The 25986-nt window shown below is 38.5% G+C and overlaps 1 protein-coding gene across 4 annotated transcripts in view; it reads left to right on the top strand.

Annotated features, from left to right (window-relative positions):
• Positions 1-25986, top strand: part of LOC131277464 (serine/threonine-protein kinase tousled-like 2) — a 108749-nt gene that overhangs the window by 78389 nt on the left and 4374 nt on the right. For 3 of the 4 annotated variants that reach the window (XM_058292514.2, XM_058292515.2, XM_058292512.1), the window contains 7 exons: positions 198-279; positions 2735-2826; positions 12227-12316; positions 16428-16597; positions 17814-17952; positions 21962-22073; positions 24311-24418. In XM_058292514.2, coding sequence (XP_058148497.1) covers positions 198-279; positions 2735-2826; positions 12227-12316; positions 16428-16597; positions 17814-17952; positions 21962-22073; positions 24311-24418 — 793 coding nt within the window. The remainder of the gene's footprint in view (positions 1-197; positions 280-2734; positions 2827-12226; positions 12317-16427; positions 16598-17813; positions 17953-21961; positions 22074-24310; positions 24419-25986) is intronic. The other variant, XM_058292513.2, reaches the window with a different exon arrangement.

A 25986-nucleotide genomic window follows, 5' to 3' on the forward strand; every position in this document is an offset into this window, starting at 1 on the left:
TTTAGTGTAATTATGCTGCCTCTTTGAACTATATAACTTAATTTATGCTTATAATTGCTATATTGGCATTGATTATCAAAATATCTGTAATAACATTGAGTAATCATGTATAATGTGTTAGGTATTCTGGGGGTTTTGCAGTTATGGAGGACTGTAATCCTTGACCTCAGGACATTGCATATTGCCTGTTTCCACAGATTTAAAGATCACCCAACGCTAAATGACAGATATTTGTTGTTACATCTTTTGGGTAGAGGAGGTTTCAGTGAAGTTTACAAGGTAAGTATGATAAACTGGATCATTATGCAAAGACTAAGGGTTAAATTATTGGTTATTACCAGCTTGGGAACATTTTGAATAGCAATAACTGTGGGTCGATAGCTAGTGGTCAAAATTTAAAACTTTTATGAACTTATATCATTGTGAGAACTGCTTCTAATAAACAAGTTGCTTAAGCTGGATACAATATTTTACCGTTTCCAATTTTGAGAAATAAGTAATTATAGATAAAAGGAAGAAAAAACAGTAGTTATTTCTAGGTGATTTTTATTATGATTCAGCACTTTCTGCCTTGTCCACAATTTCTCTTGATGTTTCCAGCCCCTGGGGGTAAGCCTGACAAATGGAGAATTGATTCATTAAATGGTCTTCAGTGTGCAGGTGTGGTAATTTCCTCTTCTAAGATGCAGCCTTCACTGATGTGATTTATATTTTGTTCATATGAATTTATATATGGGAAATCTTAAATAATTAAGTTAAATAAGTAAATAATTAGTTCTCATTTAGGATAAAAACAGTAGAAACTAGTTCTGTTTCTCTATTTCAAAATCATCAAAATAGGTTCTTTGTGCTTCCAATTGTACTGGTTACTGATATCCTATTTTTTCTAGTGTACTTCTTGAAATGTTTCAACATTTCTGAAATCTAGATGCTTCTTAGAATGATGAGTACATTTAATTTAGTTCTTTTGATGTTCTCCATTCTCCAAAAGCCCTCTTAAGTCAGTGTTGGGTCTTAAAATCCATATTGTCTTGGACTTAAATGTCACAGTGTAGTATTTGGAGGTAATACTTGCAATATCGTTAGTGTGCCTACAAATTAGGTGATTTTTAATGTGTGTTTTTTTTTTTAACAGCTTGAAATGCTACTCTCCTTTAAAGTCATGATAGTATGGATGCCTGTAGGTAGACTCAGGTTTTCTAAGAAAAATAGCTCAAAAAACTTCCATTTTTGTGAAATAAAATATTGTACCTGAATTAAATGGTTTTTATACTTTAAAAAATACTGGTTTAAAGTTAGTATTAATCAGAAGTTTGTCCATTTTATGAACAGCCCTGTCTTACTTGCAGCCCTTTCTTAGAGGTAGGTTTCATTTTAAAAGAAATGGAGACTAATAATCATTAGTGTTCATGGTCTGTATGTCCTGTGCCAAATGCCTTCACTGTTCATACATCTGTGGAAATTGGCATTGTATGGTAATGTTACTGGAACTAAAGTAGTAAGATATCTTCAGGCCTATGGCCTCTGTATCTACAGAGTTTCTTGTTGTACTCTATACTAGTTGTAATAGACAGTCGAGCCAAAGGTTTTTCTACCTAGAAAATCTACAATTACATCTGAATTTACAAAACTAAGAAAAACTATTTGCATTCTAAAGGAGCTCCTCAATCAATTCTTTTGTATGGAGGAATTTCCTATTATATTACAATAAGACTATCAAATTATGGTTTACACCCAGCTTTCTCAAAAAGCCATCTGGGGAGTGAATGTTGGGCTCCCGCCTCCCACATGGGAGGTCCTGCATTCAGTTCTTGATGCCTCCTGAGAAGGCAAGGACAAAACAAGTCAAACAAACGAAAACACCAACTCAAGGAAGCCGATGTGGGATATGGCTCTTGGTAGAGTGCTGGCTTCCTTCATATGAGGCCCAGAGTTTAATCCCCAGTCCCTGGTACCTTAAAAAAAAAACAAAAATCATTTGTTACCTCCTCTTTCACATCATGATATAGCACTACCTAGCTGATGCTGGACTTGCCAGCAGCTGTGGTCTCTGAGGGATGAGCATGTTTCTCTGGACAGTGCTGGAGAAGTGACTTGTGCAACTAATATCAGACACCATTGAAATAAAACCTGCTTTTCATTTACACTCCATAGGTTGGGAAATGGGACTAAAGGCAGGGCTGTTTTTTGTTTTTGTTTCGGTAAACATAATATAATAAACCCTAAGGTTATTTTCTGAACAGTCATACCAAAGAGATACTTACTGAGAGGTTATTTCTTCAAGGCATACTGTATAGCCTGGCAGACAGTATGTGTTCCCCTACATTATGAAAGTAGTGGGACTTACTGCTGAATTCTGTAAAGTCCTATCAGCCAAGGCATGAGAGACAACCTAATGAAAAAAGGTCTCAGATGAGGGTAGATCATGATGTCTAGAAAGAGAATTGTTTGGAAATGACTGTTAAGATGTGGGCCTTCTGTTCGTGGTGTATGCTTGTTTTTATTTTCTAAACTCCTTGGTGCCAGTGTGTCTGGAGACTTTTAAATTATCTGCTCACAAGTTTCAAGAAGATGGCTGTAGAATGGAAACAAGTATGTCATGTGCTGTTGTCTGCTGCCGTTTTTATTTAACAGTGTATAGATTATGCTGACCTGTTAAATTGAAGCTTCAAGCCAGTGCCTATAATTCTAGTTAGAATTTATCCAGAATATAACTTATTCCTTTTCTTTATAGGCATTTGATCTAACAGAGCAAAGATACGTAGCTGTGAAAATTCACCAGTTAAATAAAAACTGGAGAGATGAGAAAAAGGAGAATTACCACAAGTAAGTGATACTGGAGTGTCTGGTTTTTCAAAATTTAGTAATAATAATAATGATTGTAGTGTAAGTGTTTAGAATGCTCTGGGCACTATACTAGGAGTTTGACATGCATTTTTGTTGTTTCATTTAAGTATCAAAACAGCTTTAGGAGAATGAGTGTATTCTCCATCTTACTGATGAAGAAACTGCTACTTCCAGAGTTTGATAACAGTTAAGAAGTGACTAAGGGGAGCAGATGTGGCTCAAGCGGTTGATCACCCACTTCCCAATAGGAAGTCCTGGGTTCGTTCCCCAATGCCTCTTAAAAACAAAACAACAACAAGCAAACAAACAAACAAAAAAAACAACTCAAGGGAGGCAATGTGCCTCAGTGGTTGAGCACCATCTTCCCACATACAAGGTCCTGACCCTGGTACCTTTAAAAAAAAATTTTAAAAGTGCCTGAGCTGGAATCTGAACCTAGACTTCTCCTTAATCCACAACCCTTGCTCTTAACCTCCCCTTCCATTCATTGATCCAAAACAGTAACAGGTTAAGCCTCAGAAATCACTGTTGCTTGTCTGTAGAGAATCACCCAAGAGTATCCTTAAGTTATCTAGGGTCCTTGAGATGTGACTCTGGCTCTTTCTGTTTTGACATTATTACTGAAGGAGACAATAAGTGGCACTCCTTATACTTGTTAGCACCTCAGTGCTATGCTCTCCTATCTAGTCACAACTTATTTGTCTCAAAAATTCCATCTTTAGTGTCTACTTCACTTCAGTGCTTGTTTCTCTTCAGAATGCCACCCGCAGCAGCCTCATCTGCACTGGGTCAGGGTTGGGGGTCAGGGGGTGGTTTCTTTAGCCTGTATCCTCATTTCATGTGTAGCTATGAATTTCATTGTTCCACTAGTGTTAGGTTTTGTTTGTTTCCCCTTGAGCTTCAGAACATTGAAGTTCATGGCTCATTTGCTTTCAAGGCCATGTAGGCTTAATTTGCTAATAGATTCCCTACTGGGTTTAATTTTTCTTTTTGAGTAGGTAGAAGTAGTGGATTAAATACATCCTAGCTCTAAAAAGAGGAGACAAGCCCATCCCCTTTTTTCAGGAGGTACTGGGGACTGAACCCAGGATCTTATACATGGGAAGCAGGCGCTGAGCCACTGAGCTACAGGTGCTCCCAATGAGAGTTGTTTTTTTTTTCCATTTGTTTGTTTGTTTTTGGAGGTACTGGGGATAGAACCTGGAACTTTGTACATGGGAAGTAGGCTCTCAACTACTTGAGCTACATCCATTCCCTAAGCCCCTTTTTGATAGAAACAATTCACCTCCTTTCTGTAAATCCAACTTTTTAAAAAAAGTATAAATTAAACTTTGGAGGGAAAAGAGCAGTAAACTTTGAAGTAATCTTTTAGTTGTCTTCTAAATCTCAAAGAGAAAATAAAGCATTTCTATATCATTAGCCAGTTATTGGGGCATTGACCAAGGCAATTGTTACTTTATACCTATTGTTCATCAGGGACCCAGGAACTCTTCCTGTTCTGTACAGATTGGCAGTGGCATTCAGCACTGGAGAGGAGGTTTTGTGGCATTAAGAGAAATGGGGGGAAGCAGATGTGGCTCAAGTGATAGGGCTTCTGCCTACCATATGGGAGGACCCAGATTTGATCTCTGGAGCCTCCTGGTAAAAAAGAAAAAGAGAAGGAAGGCCTGCTTGTGCAGCAAGCTGAGTGCCTGCATGGTGAGCTGAGTGCCCACATAGTGAACCACTGCCTGCGCAAGTGAGTCACACAGCAAGATGATGATGCAACAAAAGAAAGACAAGCAGGGGAGAGCCAGGGTAAAGCACAGCAGAGACTAGGAACTGAGGTGGCGCAAGTGACAGGGAACCTCTTTCCACATCAGAGGTCCCCAGGATCAAATCCTTCTGAATCCTACAGGAGAAAAACGAGAAGAAAAGACAAAAAGAGAATAGATAGAGAAGATCACACAGCACATGGAACCAGACAGCAAAAACAGCAGGGCAGGGAGAGGGGGAGGGGGAAAAAAGGAGAAATGGGACTTAAGCAGAGGAAAGAAAAGGGATGGTGTGTGGTTTGTGCGTGTACTCTGTGCATACCTTACATGATAGGCAGGTGCAGTGCAGATGCTTCTGTGGAGCAGTGACACTTTTATAAGCCCATTCCAGTCACTTGATGTGCAGAGACAGTTGGCATGCAGCACTGAATGCCAAGAGCAGTTCAGAGAAGGAAACTATGTTGTTATGACTAGTTATAAATGAGAAATGTCCCTATTGTATTGAGTACCTAAAAGGGTTTTTGGGACAGGGCACTCTTCTTAAACTCTACCAGGGACCAACTTTGGCCAACCTTGAGAAAACAGTCCCTTTGCTAGGATTTATATATAAATTGTCTGTGTTCAGGTTTTAGACTGACCTTAAGGAGAACTCTATTGTTGTATATTACAGTAACTTCAGATGGGCGTTCTGCTCACCCTACCCTTTTGAAACAGAGGGGTTGATGCCAGGGCTGGGTACCTTCTCAGGATAATTGGAAAGTAATTTGGGTCCTCATGGGTCCTGGTGAGTGCAGATTCGGGTGTCTTTCTCACATTTTTCTACAAGACGGAGTCGTGGAACAGGTGAAGGGGGCTGCCCCATTTTTCTGAGCTTCATCTAGGCTGCTAGTGTTGCTTCTTAACTGTTGGATCATCACCAGTGGGAATCGTGGCACCTGACCACCTTCTCTGCACCACCTGGGCAGTTGATAGACACTGGTGACAGGGAGGGAAGGAATTCTCATGACTTCCATTCATGCTTTGGGGGACATTCTTATGTACCTCCACTTTTCTTTGTAAGATGGTTGTATTTTGCTTACTTACTAAATCATCTGAAATCATACTGATGAATTTCAGGCTACAGATAACGGTGAATTGGCAAAATTGTCATTAACTCCTTTGAATTTAATGGAGGCATTTATCAAGCATATAACAGATTTAAGTGAGTGCTTTAAAAATTCAGTATTAAAATTAAAAATTAATGCACTTCAGTGTTGTGGTAACATCATAAAATATGAAAATACTGCTATTATTCACCTTGCACAGTATTTTTGCCATTTATGGGGATGATTTTGTAGCCCCATCTGAACTCAAGACCTTTAGTAAAAAACAAGGAAATACTTGAAGGAAAGAAAAGGTGGTTGTTCTTGTTAAAATTTGACATCTGTTTTGCCCTTCTTTCTCTCTTTTTTCCTGCTGTTAGAAACAAACAAAAATAAACTTTTATGTTTGGGTTATGAAAGCATTAATAAATACTGCTAGGTTTCTTTAACTCTCAGAAATAACATATAAAATCTCTGCAGTAAGAAAAATTTCAGTTAAAACTATCCACAGAAATAATTGCTCCTAAATTAGTATGTTCCTATAAGATACTCTTTTCTAACTTTCTAAGATAAAAGTAAGTATTTTGAAAATCTAACTATATATCCACTTATAAGAGAGTAAAAGAAAAGCACATTGGGGATAAGTTTCTTCAGTTTCTAATTTAAACCTCCAGTTACAATTCATTAATACCTTGGGTGCTAAGTTCAAAGTTGAACATGTGAGGGATATGGCACAGCCAATGACTTGCCTGACGAGTACAAGAAGCACACTTAGAGCTTGATATTGTGGGAATGCTTTCAGTGGCACTCAGCAAATTCCCTTGGGGGCAAGGACTTTGCGTGACACTTCTTTGATTCTTAATTTTTACCTTTTTTAGTTTGTTTAGTTTTCCGTATCTTGACAGAAAAATTAGTCTTGACTTTGATGTGCACAAAATCAAGAAGTTGAAGCAAAAGGCACAGAACTATAGATTTACAGCATGCTAGAGTAAGAAATGACTTGAACAGTTAATTGTGTTTAGTTCATAGGTTTTCAAACTTTTTTTTAAACAACAGCACCTTTATTTTACCCAATAAAATAATTACATAGAATCTTGCTGTGTATATATATATATATATATAAAGACAAGTATGGAGCATCTTTGATGGAATGGGGGCTTGGGTTAAAGCTAAATTTTCTCAACATTTTCTCAGGGGCTCCAGAGGTGACCATCTCCAAGGAACACAGTCCAGTGTTGTTCCTTATTTTGGTGATGTCCAAACTTAGGTCCACAGAGGTGGTTCACAGAGCTACGACTAAGCTAGGTTTCTTGGTTCCCAGTGTAGTGTGTATGCTACCTCACCTCTGCCATTGTGAGGCAAGTCTTTCCTTATCGGAAAATCAAGGATGATAAAATGAAGCATCAGAAGGAATGCGAACTGCCAAAAATGACAGCTTGAAAACTAAAGTTAATTAAATTCTTACATTGCGGGGAAATGTATCTTAGATTCCTATTCCTCCCCCTTTCCTTAATTTTTTTCTCAGCTTTTCTTTAGTCGAGTATGGGCGTGATTTTTTTTCCAAAGATTTTTTTCTCTGTCCCCCCCTCCCCCGCAGTTGTCTGCTCTCTGTGTCCATTTGCTGTGTGTTCTTCTGTGACTGCTTCTATCCTTATCAGTTGCACCGGTAATCTGTGTTTCTTTTTGTTGCGTCCTCTTGTGTCAGCTCTCCGTGTGTGCAGAGCCATTCTTGGGCAGGCTGTACTTTCTTTCGCACTGGACAGCTCTCCTTATAGGGCATACTCCTTGCACGTGGGGCACACTCCTTGCACGTGGGGCTCCCCTACACGGGAGACACCCCTGCGTGGCACGGCAGTCTTTGTGCGCATCAGCACCGCACATGGGCCACCTCCACATGGGTCAAGGAGGCCCGGGGTTTGAACCGCGGACCTCCCATGTGGTAGGTGGACGCTCTTATCCATTGGACCAAGTCCACTTCCCCTTTCTGTGACTTTTTGACATGCTGGATAGAGTATACCAATTCAAAAAGCATTGCTTTTTTTTTTTTTTTTAAGGTACTGGGGACTGGGTATTGCACAAAGGACCTTGTATGTGGGAAGTCTGTGCTCAGCCACTGAGCCACATCGGCTTCCCTGAGTTGATTTTTTTTCATTTGTTTTGCCTTTTTTGTTTTTTTGTTTGTTTGTTTGCTTATTTATTTTTTTTAAGGAGGCACCGGGATCTGTTCCTGTGGGAGGTGGGAACTCAACCACTTGATCCACACCTGCTCCCACACAAAACATTACTTTTTAAGTTTTACTTAATTTTCTTTGGAAAATTTTTTTCTTTTTCCTTTTTTTTTTTTTCTAGTTAGAGAAGTTCTAGTTTACAGAAAAATCATGCAGAAAATAGAGTTCCCGTATTACACACACACACACACACACACCATTATTAATACCTTGCATTAGTGTGGCGCATTTGTTAAAATTCATGAAAGAACATTTTATAATTGTACTATTAACTATAATCCATTATTTGCAGTAGGGTTCACTGAGTTATGCATTGTGTTGTGGATTGTTTGTTTTTTAAGTATTTATTCTAGTAACATTTAAACAACCTAAAATTTCCCCTTTAACACATATTCACATATATAACTCAGTGCTGTTAATTAGTTTAATAATGTTGTGCTGCCATCACCACCATCCATTATCAAAACTTTAGAATCAACACAAATAGAAACTCTGTACAATTTTTAGCATTAACTACCCATTGCCTACCCCCAGGCTAGATCCTGGTAACCTGTATTCTAGATTCTGACTCTGAGTTTATTACAATTATTTCATATCAGTGATTATATATTTGTCCTTTTGCATTACTCAACATGATATCTTTAAGGTTCATCCATGTTGCATCATGTATGAGAAATTCATTCATTTTTTATGGCTAAATAATATTCCATTATATGTTCATAACACATTTTTATTATTCATTCATCTGTTACTTGGTTTGCTCCCATCTTTGGCAATTGTGAATTTTGTTGCTGTGAACATTGGTGTGCAAATATCTGTTCGTGTCCCTGTTCAGTTCTTTTGAATATGTACCTGGAAATGGGATTGCCAGGTTATATGGTAATCCTGTATTTAACTTTGTGGGGGAACCACGGAACTGTCTTCCACAGTGGCTACATCATTTTACTTTTCTATCAACAATGTGTGAGTCTTCCTGTTTCTCCACAACCTCCCCAACACTTGCAATTTTCTGTGTCTGTGTGTTTAATAATAGCCATTCAAATGAATGTGAAATGTTATTTCATGGTTATGATTTGCATTTCCTTAATGGCTAATGATGTTGAGTATCTGTTCATGTGCTTTTTTGGCCATTTGTATATCTTCTTCAGAGAAATGTTCATTTAAGTATTTTGCCCATTCAAAAATTTAGTTGCTTGTTTTTTTTGTTGTTGTAGAGTTGTAAGATTTCTTTATATATCCTGGATATTAAGCCCTTACCAAATATATGGTTTCCAACTATTTTATCCCATTCTGTAGGTTGTCTTTTTACTTTTATGATAAAGCTTTGATGCACAAAAGCTTTAAATTTTGATGAGATCCCATTTATCTATTTTCCTTTTGTTGCTTGTGCTTTGGGTATAAAGTCTAAGAGACTATTGCTTTCTCCTAGCATGGAACATGACTCCCACTGATGAGCCTCCCTGGCATCAAGGGATTACTACCAAGCACCAGCTGGTGATGCAACTAGAAAAAGACCTTTAATAAAAGGGGGAAATGGTAAAGACAAATGAGTTTATATGGCTAAGAGATTTCAAAATTAGTCGGGAGGTCATCAGAGGGGTCATGCTTATGCATATCATCAGGATCTCAGAGACAGCCAAAGTAAATACAACCTCAGGTAGAGGTGCTCCTGAGGGCTACAGAGACACCCAGCTCCTGTGGTCATGACAAATGACTCTGGAGTTCAGTGCCTTGCCAGTGGGCCCTACTTTGGGATTTGTGCTCCTGAGTGTGACAGCGTTGGATTCAGATATGTGACCTCTCTGTGCATGCCTCTTCTGTCACTTTTACTGAAACTGTGGTTAGCACTGGGGTTGGTGTATGCCCAGGAAACTTGAATTTCTGGAATGTCTGTGTGCCACCTGGGCCCTGAGCCTCAGCAGAGTTGCAACGGCTACTCTTCGGTTCATTGGACTTACCCAGGTCAGTTAAGAGGGAGGTGAGGATGGTCAACCACCACACCAGGGAAACCAAGAAAGTCTACAGCTGCAAGCAGAAGAATTCCATCCATCAGCCATGTGGGATCTAAGCCCCCCTTGATTGAGAGGTGGAGTAGACATCACCATCCCAGGGTCCACAGGATGGAGGAATAAAATATGGATTAGAATGGACTTACCGATATTCTACTATAGAATTATTGTGACTCTAGGAATGGAAGAAATTATATCATTGATGTGGAGACAGTAGCCACAGGAGTTGTTGAAGGCAGGGAGAGGGAAAAAGAGGTGTGATATTGGGGCATTTTTTAGGACTTGAAGTTGTCCTGAATGATATTGCAAGAATAGATGCAGGACATTATATATTCTGCCATAACCCACTGAATGGACTAGGAGAGAGTGTAAACTACAGTGTAAACAGTAATCCATGCTGTGTAGCAATGCTCCAAAATGTACTCATCAAATGCAATGAATGTACCACACTAATGAAAATTGTCAATGTGGGAGGAGTGGAGGGTGTGAGGAGTGGGGCATATGGGAACCTCTTTTACCTTTTTTTAAAAAATTTTTTGGTTTTTTTAAGATTTATTTATTTCTCTCCCCTCCGCCCACCCCAGTTGTCTGTTCTCTGTGTCTGTTTGCTGCGTCATCTTCTTTGTCCGCTTCTGTTGTTGTCAGCGGCACGTGAATCTCTTGTTTCTTTTTGTTGCGTCATCTTGTTGTGTCAGCTCTCCATGTGTGCGGCGCCATTCCTGGGCAGGCTGAGCTTCCTTTTGTGCTAGGTGGCTCTCCTTATGGGGTGCACTCCTTGCGCGTGGGGCTCCCCTAGCAGGGACACACTGTATGGCACGGCACTCCTTGTGTGCATCAGCACTGCGCATGGGCCAGCTCCACACGGGTCAAGGAGGCCCGTGGTTTGAACCGTGGGCCTCCCATGTGGTAGGCGGGCGCCCTAACCGCTGGGCCAAGTCTGCTTCCCATCTTATACTTTTTAATGTAACATTTTGTGTGATCTATGTATCTTAAAAAAAAAGAAAGATGAAAAAAAAAAAACAATAAAAAGAAAACCATTGCCTAACACAAGGTCCTGAAGATGCTTCCCTGTATTTTTTTCTAGGAGTTTTATAGTTCTGATTCTTATATTCAGGTCTTTGATTTATTTTTTAGTTGATTTTTGTATATGGTATGAAGTAGGGGTCCATCTTCATTCTTTTGCTTATGGATATCCAGTTTTCACAGCACTGTTTGTTGAAGAGACTATGTTTCCCATTTGAGAGGATTTGGTACTGTTGTAAAAAAATCAGTTGGCCCTAGATACGAGAGTTTATTTCTGAACTCTGTTAAATTCCGTTGCGTGTATGCCTGTTCTTGTGCTATTATCATGCTGTTTTGATTACTGTAGCTCTGTACTGAGTTTTAAGATTGGGAAGTGAAGTCTTCCAACTTCATTCTTCTTTTTCAAGATGACTTTGGCTATTTTGTGCCCCTAATAAAATTTCTGATTTCTAACTCTTAGGAAAACATGCCCCAAATTAAATGGTGCTAGATTATGTAATAGTAATAGTTTCCTGTGCTTCGTTTTTAAATTTAAACACTTAAAAATTACTGGCAATCATATAAATATTCTATTATTATTTTTAAACATACTGTGTAAAAATGTCAGATTCCATAATGTATTTTTGTTCCTAATCTTAACAAATGATTTTAGAGTGGAAAGAGCTAAGAGGGGAGAAAAAGTTCTAATACATACATTTAAATTCTCCATCCTGAGAAAACTGGGGTTTCCTTGATTTCAAATTTTCTATCAATTTCACATTTTCTTAGAACAAGGAAAAGCTCGTGGTACGTTAAGTGCTTTTTGTATGGAGGTAAGGTTTAAAAATAAATATAAATTACTGCTAATTGACTTACATAGCAGATAGTTCTTTACCCAAGGAGTTTACATGCTAAAATTGATTCCCTTTATGTTACCAGAATATAAGCATTAACAAATATGAAATATCGGCTTTAAAGGAGAGAAAAGACTTTCTTTGTAATTTTTACATCTCTGTTATTTGGGTACAAATATTAAAGAGGTGTGATGTCATAGAATGAACATGAAAGGGATAAAAGGTTGTTATCCATTCAACAAATATTTGAGTACCTACTATTTTCTCAGCAACTGTGTAGGTACTAACAGAGAAAATAGAATGAGGGGAAAAATCAGAAAGGGACAGATGAATCTGAATGGAACAAGCAGGTGGAAACAGTGGAGAAATGAGAAAATATTGAGGAGTATTCCTTGAAGAGTTTGAAAAGGCAGGCCAAAATACCTTGTTAATTTTCCATTTTGTTTACAGGCATGCATGTAGGGAATATCGGATTCATAAAGAACTGGATCATCCCAGAATAGTTAAACTGTATGATTACTTTTCACTGGACACTGACTCGTAAGTGCTATGCCATTTAACTTGTATTCTTTTCTTGTAGTGTGTTGACTGTTCATGGAGTACACTGTTCATGGAATAGAGTAAATCTCAGTCCAGGAAGTACCCTCTGAGGATACCAAATAATATGTTAATATATGGGCCAGTGACTATGCAAATTCACATTTGGGCCAACCAGCCATCTCTTAACCAAAGGATATATGCACTTAGGTCTTGGTAAATGTTTAACAACTGCCTGGGTGAGGAGAGAGAGACATTTGCCAATTTCCATGATATAATGGCCAATTTCAAGCTACCAAGAGCAGAATAACCAACTCATAAAATTCCTGAAAATTTAATAAACAGCTTTTGGGACATACATACCATATTGGTGCCAGCATTGAACTGACCAGTGAGTGTAGACTTTAAAGGGGGAGTCTCTGGCCCTACCCCACCCTGGAAACTCTGGTGAACACTAACAGGTCTTTTTTTTTTTTTTAAACAACTTTATTTCAGATTCACAAAAATAAAGAGCAGAAAAACGCAGCTCAACAACTTATGGAAACCTTACTCCTAAAAAGTTCTTTTTCAGTTACCTTTATCTCATCTACTTCCAACTTCTAACTTTGATGTTCCTTTAGTGTTCAGAAAGATATACAGATGAACACAGATTAGTTAAATGACATAGTCAAGGTTTCCTCATTAGTGAAAAAAAATGAAGAGAAAAAGCATGCTTAATTTTATTCCTATCTCACAAAACCAAACCCCATATTCTTTTTTTTACATTTAGAATTAATATAGTACCAACTTTGCTTTTGCTACAAAAACATTACAATTTTGAAAGAAAAATGAAACAAACTAAAAAGACTTTTTTAAAAAGCCAAAAATTTTAATTTTGTTGCTGGCTATAGTCCATAAATTATATTAGTTATATTTTCCCCATGTATCACCACATTCTTAACATCCTGTAGTAGAACATTCTTATATTTGTATTATTAACCACAATCCTCATCTACTTCCAAACTTGTTGTACATTCCCAGTATTATCCTCCAGCTGTAACAGGTCTTTCTTAAAGTACCAGCAATGTGATTTTATCCTACCCTAGAACAAAGGAATGAATGTGGCATGAGGGCAGAGCCCAGTGCTGCGTGTTAAGATATGGGATTATAGGCACGTAGAATGTTAAGAGTTGGAGGGGCACTCAGAGTCTGGCTTTCTCATTTTATAGGTGGAGATTTGAAGACCAGAGAGGTTAAATGACTTGTCTAAAATATTTGGTCGTCTTGGTGATTGTCGCAAGTTATTACGTGGTACTGGGAAGCTCCATGGCTCTGGGTTTATCTAGGAGTGTAGAACTATTCCAGCATTTGCAAATGTTTTCTCTGTAAGAGTCTGAACTAAGTTAGGAGAATATACCCCCTTAGCGTCCCAGGATGGTTCTAGGAGTTTGGCTTGTTCCATCTAGCAGCTCTCTCAGCAATTGTACACAGAAAACTGCCCCACATTTAGAAATGACCCCAAAAGGAGACCATAAATTCCCTTTAGAAACATGAACTATGCCCTCTTGCATCCACTCGGGGATTTTCCTTTTTTTGTAGGGAGGTCCTTGTACCAGGCACAACTGTGTGTGTGTAGCATGGAGTGGGATTCAGAAAGATGTAGTCAGAGGGCAGTTTGGGGAAACAGAGGGCTTCCTAACTCCTGGACAGACCGCCACAGTGTGGCTTCACTGTTTTTCTCTGAGTAAATTCCTTAAATATTAGGTAGACCTTCACTCTGAAATTTAAGAACAAACATTATTTCAAAGATAAATGTAGTAACTGAGATTATCTGCAGTTTTGAATTATATACACACTTTTAAGTATTTTGAGAAATTGTTATTGTGCTATTCTTACATTGTTTACTTTGTTCTTTCTATTATGTGTATGGTGAATTTTCACCAAAAATAAGTCAGATCATTTTAGAAAGTCTTCTGGGAGTTGTTTCAATATGAAAAGTGGGATTTTATTTTCAGCTTGCATTTGGGTCAGAGAATCATTCTACTGAGCATAAGAATCTGTACCTCCAATTTCAATGTCTCAGATAAGAGAATGTATAAATTTTAGACACTTATTCTCAAATATGACACTAACATGCCTTGGTATGTTTCATAGGATGTTGTCACATAAACTGCATGTTGCCTACATGACAACAATAAGAAGCCTAAGCTGTTGTTCATTTTGGGGATTCCATAGTACTGTGTGTATCCAAATTGATAATCTGTGTTTTTTTTGAGGCCCTAAATTGCCAAGCGTCTGAGTCTCTTCGTGCTCAGCTCTGTTCTTCACGCTTTTCCTGCTCTGCATCTTAGATGGGTTGACCCTTGTAGGCTTTGTTGAACAGGCTCCTGTGTCAGTTGGCATCCAACTAGGTTCAGCCAGTGGGAGGCAGAGATTGGTGAGGAGGGGCAAGAGAAACCAAGGTATTTCTCTGCCTCTTTCTACTGTAGCTCTGCTTTTCCACTGGTGATCCTGGTCCTTGGGTTCTGGTTGCATAATCCCCTCCTCCCTGTGTCTCTCTAGCCTTAGGATGCTAATGACTTCCTACTCTAGATGATCACAGGAGTGCCTCCCTGGCCCATTTGTCTTCTAAGCTCTTCCATCATCTGTGTGATCAGTTGCCTAAATGAAGCTTCTCTGTTTTAAATACTTAGGTGGTATTTTATTTTCTGGCCAGTCCCTGATGGATATACCCACATTGTTACAACATAGAATACTTTAAAAGCTGTTCCTCTCTCTGGGATATTCAGACAGTTCAGGAGATCTTACTTCAGTCTATAACTGCCTTGGAAAACAGACACATGTCCCTTAATGCCTTGAATGATATGAATTGTATACCATGAATGGTAGATTTAAATCTGAGTCTCATGGTATATTCACACAATTGAAGGGAAAAAAACAAAAATACTTCTGTGTAATACCACATTTGTTAGGACCACAAGTAGTATATTTTTAAAAACTTTACATCCTGTGTCTGGCAAAGAGAAACTCTAGGGTAGTATTATGCCACACTGTCAGGAGACTCAGTATACAGTCAGTTCTCATGATCTGGCAAACCCTAGATTCTTTCTCACTGCCAACACTCAGCGTTGTATAAAGTGCTGTTTCCAGTGAGAATTGTTTTTTTAAATAATAAGATTTATTTTTAGAGAAGTTTTAGATTACAAAAAAGTTGCATCAGAAGTATAGGGGATTGGGAGTGGATGTGGCTTAAGCAGTTGGGCACCTGCCTCCCACATGGGAGGTCCCAGGTTTGGTTCCTGGTGCCTCCTACAGAAGATAAGCTAGCACAGCAAGCTGACACAATGAGCAGGGAGCAGATGTGGCTCAAGTGGTTGGGTACCTTCCTACTACACGGGAGGTCCTGGAGTCGGTTTCCAGTGCCTCCTAAAGAAGATGAGTAGACAGTGAGTAGATGCGATGCGCAAGCAGACGAGGGAGCCATCTCAGGGCGGGGGAGTTTAAGAAAAAAGTATAGGGGATTCCCATATTACCCCCTCAACAGGCCCCCTGCCCCGTGCATACACTCAGATTCCCCTGTTAACATCTGATATTAATTGTAGTACATTTGTAACAATTGATGAACCAATATTGAAGCATTTTCTCCTAACTAAAGGCTATAGTTTATATTAATGACTTATATGTTGTACAGTACAGTTTTATAGGCTTTAACAAATGCAAAGTGTCATGTGTTCATCCTTGTAGTATCATACAAACCAATGCTCACAATATACTTGATTAAAAATGAATGTGTGGTATGGGTGTGTGAAGAAGACCCTTCCAGGAAAATAGGATTCTTTATAGTCCTTGTCAGTATTCTTAGTCTGCATTCATAAAGAGATAGGGCATGGGTGAACTTCTGCACAACAGATTCCACCATGGAGGGTATGGAGGCTCTTCACTGAGAGAGCAAGCATTTTTATCCTGTCATCCACTCTGTTAGCTAATATTGAATAAAGAATAGAAGAGTGTATGTGAAGAAAGAAAGAGGAAAAGAGTGAAAAGCTAATTTTCTAAAGTTCTTATTAGAACTGGCTTAGATAGTCTTAATCTGTTTGTTCTTATCCCATGGTTACATGTTGGTTTATTTCTTTAGGTTTTGTACAGTATTAGAATACTGTGAGGGAAATGATCTGGATTTCTACCTGAAACAGCACAAATTAATGTCCGAGAAAGAGGCCCGATCCATTATCATGCAGATTGTGAATGCTTTAAAGTACCTAAATGAAATAAAACCTCCCATCATACACTATGACCTCAAGCCAGGTATGTCTTAACTTTTAGGAGATAAGGTTGGTGGCTTTTCTTGGGTCCCATAAGTGATTTTAATTTTATAAAGTTAGATAATTTGGTAGGAGCCAAGGAGACCTAATAGCATCTGACTTTAGATTTCCTAGGTAGGTGTGGGAATGAAAGAGCCCTGGCCACGCAGTCCTGGAGGATGGGTCAGATTTGGAGACATAATGCCCTTGTCTTTGGAGCCTGGGCAGTTCATGATGTCAGTTCCAATTAAAGAAAGAACTGTTCTGGCAAGTTCAGTTTTGTTTTTTTCCCCATTACTCATACTATATAGCATTTCTTCTACTCCAAGTAAGTCTCTTTGATAGGTGCCCCAAAGGTAACTTAACTTTGTATATATACCTTCCATTTCATTTAGTTCTGAGCTGAGTTTTTTCATCTTTTGTATGGTTTCTATCTAACTTTCAAGACATCAGCAAAGAGCAAAGGATTAGTTACTGCAGATGTTCCAAAGACTTTTCACCTCTATTTTTGTTGTTGTTTCCTTAGCTGTTTTTTTGATGCCTATGTAAGTTCTATGTAGATATCTCTAACCAGCTTAGTTGGGTGTTAGGAAAATGCTTCCCGTTCACCTCCTGGTTTGGGCACAGTTGGTAACTTTGCTTTCCTTTTCTGGAAGCTATATATTAAATCTCACTGTTGACTATTCTTTAACATACTAATATAATTCAAGTGACTAAAGTATTATAGTGAAGTGATTTTTTAAAAGATTGGGTTTTTCATCACTAAATCCAACACCCTTTCCTACCATAGTAGCAGTAGGTGGCACTGTGGTATTAGCTTTGATTCCCTTGTGTGTTTTCCTTAAATTTTTTTTCCTTCTGAAACTATTGCTCTGAACATTGGTTTAGAGATCTTCACAGAAAATTCAGATGAAATTTTCCCACTATTTCTGACTGACTTTATAAGTGGTATTTTACTTTGGCAGGTTATTTTTTTTTCCTAGTGCTCGTACTGGTGGTTTTGGCACAGTAAGGAGGTGATTCTTGGAAAATAGAAGTCTGCAGCCAGATGCTGAGGACTCTCCCCCAGCATCCATAGTCCAGAGCACTTTATTTAAGGGACTCAGATGTTCTTTTTTGTGTGCAAGAGTTTGAATTTAGTTGTCCCCTTGTCTGTTATTAACTTGGGTTATTCTCTTAAATCAGTCTGTACTTATTCATGATGGTTTTTATCTTTCTAGGTAATATTCTTTTAGTAAATGGTACAGCATGTGGAGAGATAAAAATCACAGATTTTGGTCTTTCCAAGATCATGGATGATGATAGCTACAATTCAGTGGATGGCATGGAGCTAACATCACAAGGTGCTGGTACTTATTGGTAGGTATTCAGAATGTCTGCCAGGTTAACTGGTTGTGATGTGGTTATCTGCTATACTGAAACATTAGTAATTATTAATTTCTGCATGCTGTCTGCTAAGGCAAAAATGCTGTAAACCTGACTTTCCTCCCCAAATAGTTACTGTCTTTTGACCAGTTTGACTTTTTGTCTTTTCATTAATTTGTTTTAATTTTTCTTTCCTTCCTTGAAAACAATGAGAGATTGTGTGTGGCCAGCTGTTTGAGAGATATATGTCCTCTGCAGGTCTGGCCTTATAAGTAGGTAAGATAATAGGGCTGCTAACGTGGTGTAGTAGAAACAATGACCCTGAGTTCTTTTCGGTAGAAATGCAGGCTCCTGTCTTCAAGGGCTCTTAAATGAGGGATTCATTTCTACAGTTGCCGGAAGAGGGTGAGGCATTGCAAAGATCAGGATGTCAAATAACCACAGTATCACATGGAGTCAATACAGGAAAAAATGAGCACAATTACAAAGAAGTTTATCCATCTCTGTTAGCCGTGTTCTAAAAGGTTTTGAGGCATATTTCTTTCCATCTGTTGTCACTCATCTTCCACCAAGCACCCTAGCAAGCTCTACCTTCCCTGTTCAATGACTTGTCCTACCTCTGCATACAATCGTGCAGTTTAGGTTTTTAACTTTGTGATTGTAAAAGTATATCGGGAAGCAGATTTGGCTCAAGCAGTTAGGCGCCTGCCTACCACATGGGAGGTCCTGGGTTCAGTTCCTCATGCCTCCTAAAGAAGACAAGCAAGACAGCTAGCTGGCGCAACATGATGATGCAATGAGGAAACACAATGAGAGACATAGCAAGCAGGGCACAGAGGTTGCTTAAGTGATTGGGCACCTCCTTCCCACATGGGAGGTCCTGGGTTCGGTTCATAGTGCCTCCTAGAAAGATAAACAGACACAGAGAGCAGACAGTGAGCACGAAACAACAAAGGCATGGGGGGAGGGAGGAAGTATCTGTTTCATTTCTGAGGGAGGAGATATGTTAACACAGAGCCAGTATTGGAATTTGTGATTCTGAACATGGAGAAAGCCTCTGCCAGCACATAGAGTGGTAACGTGCACTTTTTACCCTAGGCTCAGTTGGTTAGATAATTTTTCTTTGGGACTCACAGTTTTTTCAAATGAAGTTTCTTAGTCTCTTTGTTCTGCTTTTCAAAATTTCACAGAAATCCATAAAATCCGGATTTATAAAATATGTTCCCCTGTCCTCCAGAGCCCCAGAAGAGTTGCTTCAGACAGTGTCTGTGGGTCTACAAGCTGTTCTTGGAGGAAGAGTCCTGGAGCTCCCTACACCTTCTTTTCATTGTGCCTTATTGTTTGTGGAGAGAAGGCACCTACAGTAGAAATCATTCCCTAGATTAGAACTTTGAAATTCTATGTTTAAAATAGAAGCTACATTTACAGTGTGTTTATTCACTGTGGTGGTGGTTATTGTGGGTTGGTGTTCCTGTCACTACTTAAATCATACAAAAGTATCTGCTTTTGGAAACTTTGGGAACAAGTCCATAACTCTGCTATGTAAGTTCACCTCACTGGATCGTCAATATGAGCTCTTTGCTTGATAGCTTACCTTTTTTTCAAGTTAAACAAACTTTATTTATATTTCAAAATTTAAATCCAAAACACACCAACAACTTCATAGGTAATCCACTATGAGAAAGGTTTTTACAGGCTAAGCATCTGTTCTCCCCTAGATGTCCCCCGACAGAGTAGAGGCATATTAATAAATCTCAATTTATAATCACTACAATCCTTCCTGAACTGGAGATTGCACCCAAATCACCTAGTTTGGGATTGTCAAAGATTTTTCTGAGATACTTTCATGTTGAATTCCTTGGGAGAGCTTGTTATTTTTAAAAGATGTAGTTATTTCACATTTAAATTAGTTATCTCATTGCTACCTCATGCTATTTGCTAAGCTATAAGAAGTCAGTGGTTGGATAATAACTGGGATTTTCCTCAAGGTAATCTGTTTGAAGGTGGTGGCTAAGAAGGTAGATGAACAAAGATTGGTCATATGTTGATAATTACTGAAGCTAGGTAATAGTTACTTGGGGCTTTGTTTTGCTGTTCACACTACTTTAGATCATATTTGAAATTTTTCATAATAAAAAAGAAAATTTTGTGGATTTCTGTGAAATTTTGAAGAGTTCCCATATTGGTAGGAAATCAGGGTCATGATAACCTGATCACCATCCTCAATATGTCATCCTTTTATAAAATGACTCAGAGAGTACAAATAGGTCAGGAGGATACAAAAATTCTAAGTGACTATTTGCAGTATTTGATTGTACCAGAATTCTGTATTCTTTTATTAGTACTTTGTTTATTAAGTAAATGACTTGTAGACTAAGCCTTAAGAACCACTTTTTTTTTTTGTATAAGGACTTTTTATTGTGATGGAATGTGCAACTTAAAAACAACAAAACAGATTTACTACACTAGAACTGTCTTCTAAAGTCCTTGATAGGAAATCAGAATACTTATTATTTTTACTATTATTTGGGTGAAGAACTAGTTTAATTTGTTCATGTGCAGATTAGTAAATGGAGACCTTAAAAAGTGATTTGCTAGATTTTTACTATCGACTGACCATGTCTTTTGTAGTCTGATTTATCCAAGATCATATTTAGGTTATGTGTATTAAGTCATCAAGAATCTTAAAAACTGGGGTTCAGAGAGATGTTACTGGCATTTGGTGGGAAAAGCTATTCTCTTTTCTTTCCTTTTTCCTACATTTTAGTTTTTTGCTTTTATTCTCTTAGTGAGTTCTCCATCTAAATTTTTATTTGTCTGTATTGTTTGGCAAAATGCTTTCATTGTGAAATAATAATCTAGTTAAAGATCTCAAATCATTCAAATGTGTCAGTTAAATCTAATAAATAGGAAATGAGAATATGAAACTAACCTCTTTAAAAAAAAACTCATCTGAAACTGAATTTGATAGACACAGTGAATTAGAGAGGGAATATTTTCTGCCTCTCACCTCTTGTGGTCCTCGTCAGTCTATAAGTTTAGATTTTTATACCAGAAGCACAGCAGGGTCCAAAAGAAAGTTTTTTGTAGAATTGATTTTGCCAGCATGAGAGCTACAGAAATTGATCCGTTTTTTCCAGTATTCTGCATTCCAGCTGTGCCATGGCTGAGGCTCCAGGCTGTGAATGGACGCATATTTGTTTGGTTTCTTAAGTGCCAAGAGGCACATACCTTCCATACCATACAATTTGGTGTGGTTGACTGTTCATTTAGTGTCTTTTGAGGCCAGTTGTGGGGAAGGGAGGAATTCAGATGAGGAAGGAGTTGTACTAAGAACTAATTTGAATTTTGCTAAACTATTTCTTTCCAGTAAGCCCCTGATCACCCTTAAAGCAAGAAATATAAAATATCCTCTGATAATTGGGACTTTAATGCCATCATTGATTATACATTGGAGTATTTTCAGTCCGGATTGTCAAAAGAGGCCATCTTAAGAAGGCAGAATAACCTTTCTCCTCAGAGAGCTAGCTGTACTGGGTCATGAATTCATTTGATCTTTTAAAGTAATTATTTATTTTAGAGGCATCTCCTTCTTCAGCCAACATGAAAGGAAGCCCACACACTTCTAGTAATATTGATGAAGCTATTATAAAAGAAAACGGACTTCTTTTGTGCTTTTGTTTTGTTTTTAAACTTATTGAATGGTATTTGTATTAGGTATAGCCTGGGAAAGTAGACTGTGGTGGATGAAATAGGAACTAGGGAAAATATTTGCCTTTTTTAGTTCATTGAGAAATACATTTTATTTTAAGGTTTTGTAGGACATTACCACCTCCATAAGTTAGAGTGTCTTTTCCTTGACTATCTCTAGGTAGGTCTGACAAAATTCAGTTGTTATAATTCAGATAGTCTTATTTCCAACAAGGTCATCTACTTTACCTTTTTGACTATTTAGATTTATACCATCATTTTTGTAAGAACTTTGATTTCCCTTTTGTCTCAGGTATTTACCACCAGAGTGTTTTGTGGTTGGGAAAGAACCACCAAAGATCTCAAATAAAGTTGATGTCTGGTCAGTGGGTGTGATCTTCTACCAGTGTCTTTATGGAAGGAAGGTAAGAAAGAACGGCAGGTGTAGTGGCTTGACTTCCTTCTTGAATGGCACATATACAGGAATATTTCTGTATGGGTTATTCTCTTAGAGTTGATCAATGGTTATACAAAATGGAATCCTGAACTACAGACTTAATAATAATTTTATATATTTCCTGCATATATATATATGCAGGAATTTTTTATCCTAGGACACCTATTGAATTCTGTAGGACTGTTGAAAATGTAATTCTCAATTAGATCCAAAACATTTTTTTATTCTGGTAGTATGTATAGGGATTTATATAAAATAGTTTAAAGTATGCCATCTTCCCAAGAGGCTTTTTTTTTTTAAAGATTTATTTTTTCTTTATTTCCCTGCCCCGTCCCCTGTCCTCCCCAGTTGTCTGATTTCTGTGTCCATTCGCTGTGTGTTCTTCAGTGTCCGCTTGTATTTTTATCAGCGGCACCGGGAACCCGTGTCTCTTTTTGTTGCGTCATCTTGCTGCATCAGCTCTCCGTGTGTGCAGCACCACTCCTGGGCAGGCTGCACTTTTTCCACGCTAGGCGGCTCTCCTTGCAGGGTGCACTCCTTGCGCATGTCAGCACTGCGCGTGGGCCAGCTCATCACAAGGGTCAGGAGGCCCTGGGTTTGAACCCTGGACCTCCCATGTGGTAGGCAGAAACTCTGTCCATTGAGCCAAATTCGCTTCCCCCAAGAGCCATTCTTAAGAGTCCTAGGACCCTTACATTCCCAGAGTTCTTTATTACCAATCACCCCATTTTTTAAAGATTATTAATAATGAAAGTATGCTTTACATTTCTGTACTGGGGAGGTAGTATGAGAAAATATTACTCTTCTGTTAACTTCTAATCGGAATGGCATATTTGATCAAGTAATAACCTAGGTAATAAACTATACCTAATAGATTTTCACATTTGTGTTTTTCTCGTGAGCATAATATCTTATAAATGTATACATTAGGATCTAGTTGTGTATGTACATCCATTTTTCTGTTTTCAGTGTGTTTCAGTGCTCCTGTTAGGCTGTGGTTATAACCCTGTTGGTAATTCTGCAATCCCTCTGGATTCTTAATACCTTGATTACAATCCCCAGACCAAGCTTGTCATTCAATTTCAGCTTCCTCCTTCTCCTTGGTCTTTGTTTCTTTATCCTGCCTGTCTAAAATGAGGAAACTGTTCAGAATTAATAAGGCTTACTTATGGTTTATAATCTCTAATAATGAAGTGCTGCCAAAAATAGTGGTAGAGGTTATCTAGAAAGAACTGTGTAAGATCGCTCAGTAGAGGAAAGCAGATTTGGCCCAACAGTTAGGGCATCCGCCTACCACATGGGAGGTCCAAGGTTCAAACCCAGGGCCTCCTGACCTGTATGATGAGCTGGCCCACACACAGTGCTGATGCATGCAAGGAGTGCCCTGCCGCGCAGGGGAGCCCCACGCGCAAGAGGTGCGCCCCGTAAAGAGAACTGCCCAGTGTGAAACAAGTGCAGCCTGCCCAGGGATGGCGCTGCACACACGGAGAACTGATGGAACAAAAAGAGACACAGATTCTGGGTGCCACTGACAAGAATACAAAGCAGATGTAGAAGAACACACAGCGAATGGACACAGAGAGCAGACAACTAGGGCGGGAAAGGGGAGAGAAATAAATAAAAAAATAAACCTTTAAAAAAAAATCTCTCAGTAGAAACACTGTAGAGATGACTGAGAGCTTGAGCCTAAAGAATTTACTTTTTTTAAAAAGGCAGTTTGGAGCATGGAACACAGATGAAGTCACTAAGTTGCCCCAACACTGTTTTTTCCTCCATTTTTCTGTTGTCTTTTCTCTACTCCTTCCATTTTACTTCCTTTTTTCATCTCTTTTTATCTGTGTTATGGGTCTGCCAGTGACACATGTATGTACTGCTTAAGCCCACGGGTATCACTTAGAGCAAAAGAGGTTGCTAGTTCTTTTTCTGAATCTTCTATTTCTTTGTTGTCAGCAAAGCTTAGCAGTAGTATTATGATATAGGAGATGCTTCTAGTTCCAGCTCTGCTTTGACCTAGATGTTTTACCATGAACCAGGTTGCTTAAGCTCTGAGCTTTTCCCCCTTTTATCCGTAAAACAAGAGGATTAGAGGAGATGAACTTCAAAATTCCTTCCAGCAATTCTCATGGGAGATGTCTTCTCCTTTCTCTTACCTGTGGTTTTGAATTGTGTTCTTTATTTATTTCTTTGTTTGTTTTTACCTGATAGCCTTTTGGTCATAACCAGTCCCAGCAAGACATTCTACAAGAGAATACTATTCTTAAAGCTACTGAAGTACAGTTTCCACCAAAGCCAGTAGTAACACCTGAAGCAAAGGTAAGTTTTGATTCACTAGTCAGCTGAAACAGTTGTTTTGCTTTCTGCGTTATTTCTTTTGGTAACACTGGATGGATTACTTAATACAAAATTCAGTAGTCACTAAAAGCATTAGTATATGCATGAATTAATATTCCTAAGAAAAACAGAAGAATATTGTTCACACCCTATCTACTCCATTCCCCAATTCCAGTAATGGGAATAGTGATGGGCAGATTTTTTTTTTCAGGTGGGTAGATTTTTTAATCCATGACAAAGACTATTGTCAGAAATGGAAAGGGAGAGCAGGCTTTTCAGCAGAAGTATCCTAGGCATTGTGGGCAATATGATGGATACTCAACTTAGTCCCAGTTCAGGGGTTGTGATTAAGTTGGGGACCTAAGGCCCACACAGGAGAAATTAATCAAGAGTACCAGGCATTGTAGAATTAAATGGCAAGTGAGTAGTCAAGACAGTAAATTATGTAGCAGTTGGTAAGGATATTACTAAAAAACTAATTTGGGCAAAGGAAACATGCAATGCTAGGTGGAAAAAGGAAATTATAAATAATCACTTCAGTCTTACACATGTGCAGACCAACATTTAGTAGCTACCCATAGATTTTCCTTGCTATGTTATTTATTTTTATATGTTAAGTAGCCCTACCTGGATAGGTGGCCAACCCCATCTAATGCTGTGGTCGTTGGCATTTTTAAAGTCAAAGTAAACAGTTAGAGATATAATCCCTTTTCTCAGCTTTTGGTTTCTGCTGTCCCCTCACAGTGCATCTAAGTGAAGTAAGTTAGGAAAGAGCCTCTTTTCAGAATGGTTTGGCTGATGTACTACATGGCAAGAATTAACTTCTTAGCAGGTACTTATAACTCGTAACCAATGACTCTGCACCCATTGATTCAATAATTTAAGCTTTACATAACCTAAAAAGTAAATCAGCAAGGAAGAAGTCCTGTAATACATTCCTAAGGGAAGTATACTTTTCCTGGCTATCCTGTGAGAAGGCCAGTTTAGTGGAGAGGGTCCAAGCTTTTGAAGCTTGATACACTAAATTTGTTGTAAGCTCTGCATTTCGTAGCTGTCCGTTTTGGGCAAGTTCAGCCTTTGAGCTCCTTTTCTCTATTGGTAAAATGAAAACAAAGGTACCTTCCTGAAAGTTTATTATATGATTTAAGTGACCTGTAGTGCCTAACACTTGGTAGTGTTTCACACTTGTGCTTATTACCCACATCAAACTGTCATCTAGCATTGAAAAAGGGATTTGGGTAAGTTGCCTGACAGATGCTTAATTTGCCTCATCTCTCAGGTCTTTCGAGACTATCTTCTTATACCTCTTTTGTCAAAGTATGGTGTTGATTCAATAAATAGTGAACAGATGGTTCCTAAAACTTCAGAAGACTGTTTAGGTGGACATGCGATGAATAATACAGAAATACCTCCAAATCTTTCCACTCATTTTCTCCAGTCTGCCTCAGCCTCCTCCTTCTAAATGTGCAGTTGTCCAACTCCCTCCTCTCCTCCACTCCAAATATCTATTGAGTGCCTGCTAAGCACTAGGCACTGTGCTTGGTAGTGGA

Source organism: Dasypus novemcinctus, unplaced genomic scaffold (assembly GCF_030445035.2).
Source record: "Dasypus novemcinctus isolate mDasNov1 unplaced genomic scaffold, mDasNov1.1.hap2 H_5, whole genome shotgun sequence".
NCBI classification, from domain to species: Eukaryota; Metazoa; Chordata; class Mammalia; order Cingulata; family Dasypodidae; genus Dasypus; species Dasypus novemcinctus.